The 12,283-nt window shown below is 37.0% G+C and overlaps 1 protein-coding gene across 1 annotated transcript in view; it reads left to right on the forward strand.

The window, feature by feature from the left end:
- Positions 1-375: 375 nt before the first annotated feature.
- Positions 376-12,283, forward strand: part of WDR49 (WD repeat domain 49) — a 136,271-nt gene continuing 124,363 nt past the window's right edge. The window contains 2 exon segments of the mRNA XM_081072548.1: positions 376-555; positions 869-1,085. Coding sequence (XP_080928674.1) covers positions 942-1,085 — 144 coding nt within the window. The 5' untranslated portion in view covers positions 376-555; positions 869-941.

Below are 12,283 nucleotides of genomic sequence, written 5' to 3' on the forward strand. Positions count from 1 at the left end.
TATTCCCCATATTTTCAATGAATTGAAAACCTTTTAAAACCATCCTCATCTTCAATACGTAGGAACTAAGACAAAGAGAAAATAAGGAACAGGTTCTTATTAAACAAGAAAGAAAATATTTCCTACTTGGAAAACACAAAATTCCTGAATGTCATGCTTTCCTTTGGCTAATCATATCAATTTGTAACACATGATATGCTTCATAAAAACATATATTTATAAAAGCTGTCTTTAAAATTTAATTAAAAAGAGAGCTGAATTGTCCTTTAAGAAAAAACTCAGCATCTGCATTATATATTCAAACCTTCAGGTCAGTCATTAGTTGTTGGGGCTGGGGGAAGAGGAAAAGTTGTAGTTGGTTTTATGTTGGTTGCCAGGAGACATACAAAGCAGCAGGAACAGATGAAACAAACAACTCCACTTAGCTGGGAAGGTGGCCTTCAGAAGGGAGCCCTTCATTGGGATGGAAACCTTACAGCTGAATCACCTAATGTCTCCAGACAAGAAAACAGAGTTTAAAACCACGTGCTAATAGAAGCAAGATTAACCAAAAAGGTTTGGAGAAGTTGCTTTTCTAATGCATTTAAAATGAGGAGTAGAAGCTGCACTCTGTGTCAGTTGCTATAAACATGGGGGAAGCTTTACATGTTTTTAATCAAGCCAGGTTCAACAGGGTACAAGGAGGGGGTGTTTTAAAATGATTTAGCTTTAGACTCTGAAAATAAACTGTGGAACTAAGGAAGTGTTGGAGTTGAGGGCTTTCATTCCTCACCTCTCGCCTTGAACATGTTGCCTTCTTATTGTATGCCTTGAAATGTACTTTTATAATTTTTGTAATTCTACTGCTAAGTTGGGTTCCTTTTCAAAGGTACCTGTTGAAGGAGAAAAAAAAGAAAAATGTATACAAATAGTTGAAGGCTGTTGAAAGAAGTGGAACCATTATGAGTTACAATAATGCTGGACTTGAATTGAATAAGGGGTCACAGCCTGGGCCAGAGAGAACAGAAGGTGAAGACCACCGCACAGCTCTGCTTGAAAACCTTCTCAGTGTGAGCGACTTTGTCAAAATACAGAGAGCCTTTGAGGTAAGCATTAATTTTATTTACTGCAGACTGAGATGCTAATGAAGGAGACTAGAATGAAACGAGAGAGATTTTTCTCTTAAAGTTGTTTATGTATTTGATGGTTAAAACAGGGAATTGAAAAGAATTGGTCAGGCTTGGATTTAACCCCACAGTACTTTTTATCCCTCTGTTCTTCCAGCCAAATTATGTTATTTAGTATGAAATTGCTGTTGTTGAATATCATTACCATGGAGGAAAGAAAATTAATTCTTGGAGAAAATTCTTCTTAGAGATCACCGTGTTTTCAGATCACAACTAAAAGTTATGGTTGTGAGTGGGGAAAGCCAGATAGAGCTCTAAGGTGACTCCCAGTGATAACTGCCCTTGCATGTAGCATGGAAGTAGAACTTTGGAAATGCACATATGTGCCTTCAGTTTGCACAAATTCTCCTTGCCTCACCCTAACTGACAGCCTTTCAAAGCTGATTGGGCACTTTATTGTCCCGAGATTCATGTGAGGGACCCGTCTCCCACTCTTTTGTATGTATTGGAACAATGCCAATGAAAACAAAATTTAAAGTTTTCATTTCAATCCTACATATAAAATAAATCTTAGGAATTTTAGCTATAAATGAAGAATTTTCTTCTATCTTAGTTAATTAATTTGGAATTCTGCAGCTATGCACGCACATCAAAATGATTTTTAGTTTCTTATGCATGTAGGAAGAAGTGCTCTTCTATGCTACAGAATTTAAGCAGGCGTGAGCCTCCATCCTTTCTATTTCATTATGTTTGCTAAACTATGATCTCGGGGCTTCAGAAGATCCCCCCCTCACTCCCTCAGGGTGCTGAGGAGTATCCGTGTTAATTTGAAGCAGACATATTTATTTTGGAATATTACCTTGAAATTAATAAAGTATGATGAACTCTAACAATTAACCTGTAATTTGCACAAATTATAATCTTTAGTTATCCAAAAAAAGTTGCAAACCATTGAAAAACTCTGCTCTCCTGTCTTTTGTATAACAAGTTAGAGTCTACCTGTTGATAAATTAATGTCCCAATAGTATCAATCATTTATTTATAATACAATCTATTTTTATTTAGTAGCAAAGATATGCTCTGCCCTACACTTTTCTCATTTCACTCTTCATATAGTTACTAGTCATCCAATCCTATTTGTCTGAAAGATTTCAGTGCTGCTCATGTCCATTGCCCCAAAGGAATTTGCCATATTTTGATAGACATAGCAAACGTTTTGACAGGACATTCAGAAAAATGTTAATCGCAGATTATGACAGATTTGACTCGGGAATGAATAGAAATGTGGCAGTTTTGTCGTATGCTAAGGACACAAAGAATATGAATGCTCGGGTCTATTAATAGAGTTAACATTATAAAGTTGATATGTTAGAGAGTGAACCTGCTACCGAAGGTGGGGTGGGTGTTCTTTTCACACTACTGATTATCTGGAGTAAACACATGTGAAACCGGTCTATTCAATCTCAAGATTTTGTTAACTTGAAACATTTCAAAGGCCAGACCCTTTATTTTGAAATTACCAGTTGGAAAAGCAGGTAGTACTGATGGACCAAAGCATATCAGAGATTGTATTAGGTTGGTGCAAAAGTAAATGCAGTTTTGTAATTATTTTTAACCCTCAAACCGCAACTATTTTTGCATTAACCTAGTAGTTCAGAGCTTGCATGAACATAGATAATCTCATGACGATTTTTAAGAAGGAAATTGAGCTTTGCAGGTGTGCTTTCCAGAAAAAATGAAGTCCATCCGTTATTAACACTCTCAATCCACAGGGAATGGAACAATCCAATGGCCAGTGTGCAACTAGGACTACAAGTGAGGCCTTTGAGCCAACACAATTTCCAAACACAGCATGGACATGTATAGAAGAATGATACACTAGGCAATTTCAGTCCAATCCAGTCCATCTCTCATGAGCGTTAGGCCAACAGGCTACAGGTGTGGATTGGTGTAAGGAAAAATTGCGCTTAGCAGCTATCCTGCAACACACAACTGTAAAGGCAGTGATTTGTAGTCTAGTCACTGAAGACATGTTCTTAGAAATGCCAAGATTCTGGCACTGTATCCCTTTATCTTTTATTTTATTTTACTTTTTAATATATACAGATTTCTTATTTGGGGCTGAAGAGGTGTCAGATATTAGGTGAACTCCACCTCCTTTAATAGCAGTGACAGTGCTTAATTGAAAAATAGGAAGTTGGGTCTTTAACTTGTATAGCAAATGTTTTGCACATATTTCCAAATGAATATTACATACCATGCAAATCTTAGTAGTAACATTTTTGAATAAAGTAAGTAATGCTTATGTTGATTGTATGATAGTGCAAATGAGTCAGAATCGCTTAGTGTTTAAGAGACAAGAGTCAGACTTCCTGGATTTGAATTCCAGTTTTGCCACTTATAATGTGACTGCAAATCACTTAACCTCTTTGAGCCTCAGTTTCCTTTATTTCTAACATGAGGATAATAGAGTTGTTGTGATAATTAAGTGAGATATTATCTGGAGAGCAGTTGAAAGAGTGCTTGAAGATTAAGTGCTCAATTAACATAGGTTAATTCAGTGAGTTGAGGTTAAAACCACATGGCCTCCAACATTCTCTGGATTCTAATTCCTAAAAGAAATTAAACTTCTAATAACATAATTATGCTTCTACATTCCTTTTAGTTATGGTAGGAAGTGGAAGCAATAAAAGTTACAAAGACATAAATACATATAGAAGAGTAAAAAAAAAAGTCATTTTTCCATCTCCAATTTCATATTTTACTAACATGCAAAAGATTTTAATTGATGCCTTGATCCTCTTATTTAGAACAAAAAATGTTACCTGGGTAGAAGTAGTAGAACACTAACTTGTGAATTTCATTTTCTTTCAAGTGATGGTGTCCAAAAAGCCATATGTCATCCTGAAGGGAGTGAAACTCATATTATGCATAGAATTATAAAATGGCTGTTATTCATACTTTCCTGTAGTACTTGTAATCCTTTGAGAAATGACATGGTCTCTGAATATTCATACTATTTTGATGTCAATTATATTTTACATTTTTCTTGGATACTTTGAAAGCCAGCTATTGTGTCAGGATGGCTGTGGTTTGCTGATTTTCTAAGAATGCTGAGAAGTAGAAATTATGGTCCAACAGAAATGGAATGTTAGAAAAGCCCCAATGATCCCCGACATACATTAAGTTTCTGCCTACGGCCTTGGTCTATTGGGGTCTGAATATGTCTTTTTTTGGATTCTTCATTATTGACCTCTGCATGCCAAGACATTCTGCTCTTTAATCCTGGATGCCCTGCTGCCTATTTGGCCTGAAACTATAGTTTGCCTGCACTGCTGGCCCCACTGGATTGGGTCCTGCCTTGCCTCTGTCAGCAACTGTGTCTGTATTATCTCCTGGCACATCCATTCCGGCCCAGGTTATTATCCCAGAGTCAGGGGCTGGCCTTTCCTGTCTACTCCATGCTGCCATTTGCCCAAGCCCCGCCAAATCTTTAAATAGCTAGAAATGGACTCTCCTAAACCATGTATAAAACATGAAGTGTTTATACTCAAAGTAAGAAAGGCCCAAACAGTTCAGTGTAAGAAAGGCATAGCAAAAGTCCTAGCAGGAAGTCTCCAGGGATATTCAGAGGGCCTCTCAGAACAAACTTGCCATGGGAGTGAATGGAATCTAAACCCAATGCACTTGTGCTAACCTCATCTCAAAAGACAGAGAAGTTCCAGAGCAATTCTGTATGTCTGAAAATTGTGCTTGAGGGGTAATAGAGGGATTAAATCCACAGAATTTATGATATCCTTATGCTTGACTGTCTTTATAAAATTCCCAAGATGCCTGCAGACTGATTCTGCAACAGGTCCTATGAACAAGGCTTATTTGCTCTAACAGGTCAAAGCCGAGGCTTCTGATACCCCACCAGGCAGGCTAGGCTCTAAGGAAATGTAGAAAATCAGATTTAGTTCTTTTCTACCTTTCCATTATTTGTCCTTCTTTCTAAACTCTCAGGATTGTCCTCAATTCATTAAGGATCCAGTCTTCTCTCGGTCTTCTCATTTCTCATTGTATCGTCACTCTCAAGGGACCAAACTTCCTGGACGTGTTTCACGTCCTAGAACTATTCTTGTGTTTTACTTTACTTTATACCCCAGGAATCACCATCCAAAACACATAAATAAAATCATCCATCATGGTTTCATTCGTTCTATTTCCCAGAACCATTAGATTTTGGTTGTCTTTCACAAAATATGAGACAGTCCATACAGATCATTAAAAAAAAAATTAGATAACACTGAATTTAAAATTCTGCATGTCATGTTATTTAATAAACTTCCAAATAAGAAAACCTTAATTTTTAAAGAATATGCAAACTGAGTGAAATAGCTCAAACATGATAGAGGTTTATTTCTTATTTATACAAAATAGAAAGCAGATATTTCTAATTGGGAGGCAGTGCCAAGTAGGGGTTCAGATACCAGCCTCCTTTTATTTTCTACTTTCCATTCTTGCTATGTGTCAAGCTAGTATGGGAAGAGCATGAAGGAGCAAGCGCATGGAGAAGGTTTTGTGGGCCAGGCTCTTATCACAACTGCAAGGGCAGCTGAAAAATGTAATCAGGTTTGGGCCCCGGAACCAATTTCACCCACAATTCTTAGAGTTTAAGGGCAAGGAAATTTCCTTCTTTCCTAGTAAACCAGCACATTTCATTTTGTAGATTAAGGAGAGTCATGTGCCTAATAGTATTTTGTGTTTTGCTTTAGCTTCCAGGAAGTTCAAAGCTAAATGAAGTGTCCAGTTGATATAACTGTTCTTAACATAGATTTATCTGGAACAATTATCTGCTATTTTCATGACGTGACTCCTGTTCTTTTATCTTTGCTTTAATGGTCTAACCACCTATGTACGTTCTGTTGTAACTGAACTAAAATTCTTTCTGGAAATCAGTGGAGGTAAAAATGATGAACAAAAATTTAATCTTTCAAGCTTGTTAAGATTTTATAAAGTACTTCTGTAGGTACCATGTTATTTGATCCTCTCACCAACCAGGAATGTAGGTAGAGCAGACATTTTTATTTTCTATTTACACATAGGAGAATGAAGTTTAAAAGTATTTAATTGAATTACCTATGAGGCAGACAGAGCCAGGGCTCGGGTGAGCCCATTGTGTGGCATGACACCCTTTGGACACAAGGCAACCTTCTTTTGGGATGTTGCTCTAAGGAACAGGACTCCAATAGGATAAGTACTTCAGTACCAATGCTTGCATGCTAAGTTAATAGCACACGGGCTTGGTGTCCTGGTAACTTGGAATTAATGCATTATCATCAAATCTTCGACAACTCCTACAATAAAATCAATGCAGAGAAATAATAGAAAAAATAAAAGGAAGACATAAGAATAGCCCATTGATTTTGTCATTGTTATTTTTTTCCTTTCTAAAGTCATCTCCATGGAGATCTGTGAGAAGGTAAACAAGTAAAGCTTAATTTATAACTCTGTTATATGGTACAGAGTGCATGCAGCAGACTCAGTCAATTTATTACCTGCGGAACAAAGGCAGCAGGTCAGAGCATTTCTGGCCCCAACTCCCTTAGTGGAATTAAAAAACAACAACACTATTTTTGATGGCAGCTGAAAATCAGTGAGACTTTGCAGGTCCCTCTCCTCAGAATTAAAGTAATAGTGTGAAGACAAATCTAATACCACTGCAGCTGTCAGAATTGGAAATGATAGAGGACTCTTTGATGGTTTTTATCTGATTTGCTAGAACTCATGGGTGAGGTTAGCAAATGATGTCATCACTAAACCCAAGCGAAGCTGGGTGTCAACACACGGAAAATTAGTCTTCCTGAATGCTGCTGCCTTTGTGCTGAATTCTGTGACAAGTTCTTTCAGCTCCGTGCCTTTTCCAAATTTTCTGTGTGCTTTTGGAACAGGTGCTTACAAAAATTAATCTGGATCAGAGAGGGTGAGAAAGAGTGTTTTGGTGAACAAATATTTTAACCTTGAGCTTCAGCCAGGACTGGAGCAGAAGCAACCAGGAAACTTGTTATAAAGGAGGGAGAGGGAAAACAAAGATTTCTATCGCTATTCATTTGTAGTGCATCGATGTAGTCAGCCAGACCCGTAGACCGCAGCCTACTTTTTAAAATTTCCTGAATATTAAAAAAAAAGACAACCAAGAACTGTAATTTGTGCTATTTTGACTTCACATTTGTCCCTTATTACCAAGTATAACATACCCAATGATGACACAAGACCCCACTAGCTCTGTTGCAAAAAGTAGGAGACCTCTGAATTGTCCCTTGATGATATCTGACTTTTCCCCAAGGCCCTGCCTCAAACTTGCTCAGGCCCAACTCCCCCAGGGTCTTTTCTTCCTTCATTGTGTCTTACCACTATTTTATGAATATGACTCTCATTAAATCTTGACTCTCTGGGCACCAACATTCTCTGTTGAGGACTACCAGGGACTCCGCTATCCTCTACTTCTTTATCTCCCGTGTGTGTACACATTCTTCCCAAGTTCTTTCAACACATCTGAGGCCAGGTTGTCACACCGGTCTTGCTCCAGACCTTCATTGTTCAATATATTGGCCACTAGCCACATGTAGCTATTTAAATTAAAATGAAATAAAATAAGAATTTAATAAAATAAAATTCAGTTCCTCACAAGTGCCAGCCACAGGAGAAGTATTCAGTCACCACATGTGGTTAGTAACTACCATATTGGATAGTGTAGATTATAGAACATTTTCATTATCGCAGAAAACCTCATTGGACACTGCTGCTTCTCATGATATCCTACTAAGTTATTTCACGTCTTCACTTCTTGCTACACTTATATGGCCAAGGGGCTACTCTCAGTCCCTCAGTCACCCTGGAAACATACCAGACCTCTCATGCCTTTGCTGCTGGATGCCAAACTGATTCTTGGCCCCAGAAATACTAGAAAATATTTTCCTCATACTAGTCTACGACCTATGTTTCCATGTTCCTTCCTTAGGACTATAAAGAATGCAAACATCCATTCCTTTCAGGAGAATCCTTACCTCCCTCCTCCAAACCTCTGCCCCTACCCCGCAGGTGTTTAGTCTCCATTTATGGTTCCAACAAGTCAGTCACAAAATTATCTGACACTGGAACATTATCCAACTTGTTTCAGTCATGCTGGTCATATTTTAGTTATTTGAATGCTTTAACTATATTTCTGCTTTAGAGCCTGTCAGATGCTGGTGCCTCACTTGGAATATCCCTGCCTCTTTCTGCTCCCCAGTTTCCCAGCTATCACCTAGTCATACTTCATGTTTAAATACTACTCTTTTAGGACAGTCTTCTCTCATCACCTGGGCTGGATTAGCACTTAACCAACGTTCCTGTTTTCTCTTCTCAGAGCTTACTGTATGTTCTTTTTGTTCTAATTGCAGATGCTCTGATGAAGTACAATGCCATTATTTGTTTAAAGCCAAGTAGAAGTGTCAGGCAGGCAGAGAGAAGTCAGTGTGAGATCCATAGATTCCAGAGGGTGGAGACCATGGGTGTTGGAGGAGAGAGCAGAGTGCCTAAGATGGGACTTAAGGAAATCCTTCAAAGGGGTAGAAAAACTGCTGGAGTTGATACAATAAATAAAGAAGCAGGGTTATTTCCTGGAAGTAGAAGGTAGAGAAGCAAACAACCAGGAAAAGAAGGTGTAGCCAGTCTTATACAATTTCATTCTTTCTTATGATTCCTATTTATTTAACAGTCCCTTTATTATTAAAAAATGTTGGAATACGTTATTTTCCTTGTTAAAAATCCAAGTTATATGTGAAATTCCCTTATTACTATGGCCCACCCTCAACTACTGCACTGCCCTGGTAACTACTCTTAATATTGCATTTTCCAATGTATTTTTATTTATTTTTATCTATATATGCTTATACACATGTCACATATAGCTTTACTTTACATATATTATCATGTTTTATGCATTCAGGAAGAGTGCCACACAAATAGCTGCTAATCATGGGAAAATATACCCAAATTCATTAGGAATTTGATTTGAAACTTTAGTCAAAAAAGAAGACATCCTTTTTCATTCATCAGCTTGGCAAAGATTAAAAAGATCAATATTTACTGCTGGCAAAGAATCAGGGAAATGGGCACCATTACTAAGATTATAAAATAGCAATTATGAAACTGCAATTCCAGTTCTACGAACTTTCCTAAATAAATTATGACATGCACAAAAAATATATATCTGTAGATATATATCTATATCCATATCTATATCTATATGTGAATATTCATTGTTCTCAGACAAGAAAAGCTAAAGGAGTTCATCACCACCAAATGAGTATTATAAGAAATGTTAAAGAGCTGTCTTTAAGAAGAAAAAAAGATAAAAAATATGAAAAATACAATGACAATAACTACATATCTATTAACAATTACTTTAAATTTAAATGGATTAAATGCTCCAATCAAAAGACATGAGGTCACTTTAAGTCACTTTAACTATATTCCTGTGGGACTTTCTGAATGATCCTTTATTGCCATGTCACCCTCTGCCGTCTTACTGTTTCCCACCATGTCCACCTCCCCTTTCTGCCACTTTTCTCTGCTCCTCTGTCTAATCAAACAACAAAACCAAATCAAATCAACAAAACCAAATCAATAAAAAAAATATATCAAATTATTCTCCTTTCATTTACAGCAGCTTGAACCCTTTTCTTTCTTAATTGACGTCTTACATGTACCTCAGGTTTCACTTTCCAACTAAATGGAAATCTCAAGAAATTTTCTCAAACAAAGATATTTTGGTACCAAACATTAACTTGCTATATCTTTTATCTTATAAGAACTGACACGAGTCCTCTGAAAGTGTAGCTACAGGTTTTTAGTTTTTTTGTAAGAGCAGCTTTAGCAGAGGGAAAGGGAAAAAAGCTGGATTGCAGTGGCTTGAATCAATTGGAGGTGATGAAATTCAGACAATGTGTGAACCTGATTCCTTCAAGATGGCTCTTTTACAGGAGGAGAATCAAGGGAAGTAGCTAAAAGCAGATGGTAATGTCAAGGGAAGATTTTTAATGATTCAAGTGACTTGATCATGTTTAAAGGCTAATGAAAAAGAGTCAATAGAGAGCAAGAGGATGATGATGGGAGAGATCCACTGAGATGGTGAAAGAAGGACATATCGGAAGAGTGGAGCAGTTCTGTTCTCACAGGAAGGAAAAGATGCAGGTCAATCTTTGGGGGGGAAGCAGAAAATTGAGAAAGTTCCCATCCGATTGATATCTTCTCCTTTTTCTTCTCCTCTTCCTCCTCCCATTTTCCTCTTCATTATTTCTGTGAATTAGGAGTCAAATTTCTCTGTAGGAGACTAAGACTAAGAGTTCAGCAAGAAAACTTGGAAGGTTCCTAGTCATATAGAACAACTTTTTGAGTTTGGAGAACAGGTATTTATTATAGTGGCACTGATTTCCCCATTTGTGTGATCTTTGCCCATCAGTGTTCAGCAGTCTGGAGGTAGGCATGGTGACGATTGCTTTTCCAGGGCTAGTGTTTTGCTAGCTACTTGGAATGAAAGGATGAATGATCAAAGGAATGAATAGAATAGCCAGAGATTGGTTGAAGTGTTGGATCATTGGTTTGAGAAGGATGCAAGAGCAGGTAGGATCTGAGAATTTGGTGGAAAGGATTTCCCTCTAGAACCTGGCTTGAAATCTTTCTGAGATTTTAGTCATTTCATCATTTGGGTGTACACATTCCAACCTCATTTTTTTTCTGGTTTGTTGGTGAACATGTTATTATAGAGAAAATGAGGTTTTGTTGATGTCATGAAATCAGCATATTTGTAGTGTGATGAAAGTGGTTAGGAACTGGAAGTCCTTGGATGTAGGCCTATTTCTACCACCAGTGAGCTATGTGACCTCAGAGAAGTCTTTTTAACTCTCTGGGCCTCAGTTTCTTTGTTTTAAATGCAGTGTTTGGTGTAGATTCTCTAAATTTCCTTCCAGCTCTAATATGCATGAAATTCATGGATGCATTATTTGACTCAATCTATGGTTTCCAACAAAGGGAGAGCAGTTGATTTAAAAAATGTGTTTAAAAAAACAATAAAAAGCAATTGTTTTTAAAAGTATGTTTTAAAAACAGTTAAAATCATTCTTAAAAACAGTGTATGTTTATCCTTCTGTAATGGTATTTCCAAATGATGATCAATGAAGCTTAATTGTGTCTCGCCTACACAATTCCTCCGCTCAAGCTCAGCCCCCCAAGTTTCTAGTATAGGCACAACAGATGATGGTGATAAACATAACTTAGGTCTAAAGCATAAGATCAAAAACTTCCACACAGAGAAAACTGATATGGACAATTATACGTGTCAGGGATTATGATCATCTTTATTTAAAAGGTAAAGATAGATTTTTAATTTTTTTTTTCCCTGCAGCTGTAATTCAATTCTAATTTACCAGTTGATAGAAAATCTGAGTATTGACAATTTGGTTCAGGAAAGTTTGGTTCCAAACTTAAATTCAGTCCAGGTATTTCCAGGCTTGTGCTTTTGTTAGCCACAAAATTGTAACTCCATTCAGATTGGTGAGCTTTTGAGTCATTGATATAGTGTTAATGAAAATGGAAACCAACTAAAATCCAGTGAAGCAAGAAAAAGGAGCAAAATGAACCTTGGCTGGTAGACTAGTCTCATCTGTTCTGTAGTTCAATCTCTCATGAATGTACATTGGTAGTTGAAAATTGCAGGGGATGATATAAACTGATGTATCGCTTTTGAAATAACATCTAATCTTCTGCTCCAGAACCTGTTCACAGGGTTTGACAGCAAACCCTAATACATATTCATAACTAATATGCTTTGTAACCAAGGGAAATTGAGGCAAGTGCAACAGAATGAAGCATGAAAAGCAGCATGTTAATTTTTAATTTAATTAGAGAGATACGGGGAAAGAACACATTTTGATAGTGCATACTAATTCAGCTGTCATGAGACATTACCCCCAAATCATGCCAAATATTTGGCAGAAGAAATACTTTTGGTGAAATGCTTGATAAAACTAGCAGGTTCTGGGAAAACAAGATACTGAGATCCTATTAGAAATTATTTTTCATGTATAGAAAAAGCATGCATAATTCTAATGATCTGAAGTAAAAGAAAAATAAAAGCTTTCAAACTAAGGAAA

Source organism: Rhinolophus hipposideros (genome assembly GCF_964194185.1).
Source record: "Rhinolophus hipposideros genome assembly, chromosome: 2".
Classification (NCBI taxonomy): Eukaryota; Metazoa; Chordata; class Mammalia; order Chiroptera; family Rhinolophidae; genus Rhinolophus; species Rhinolophus hipposideros.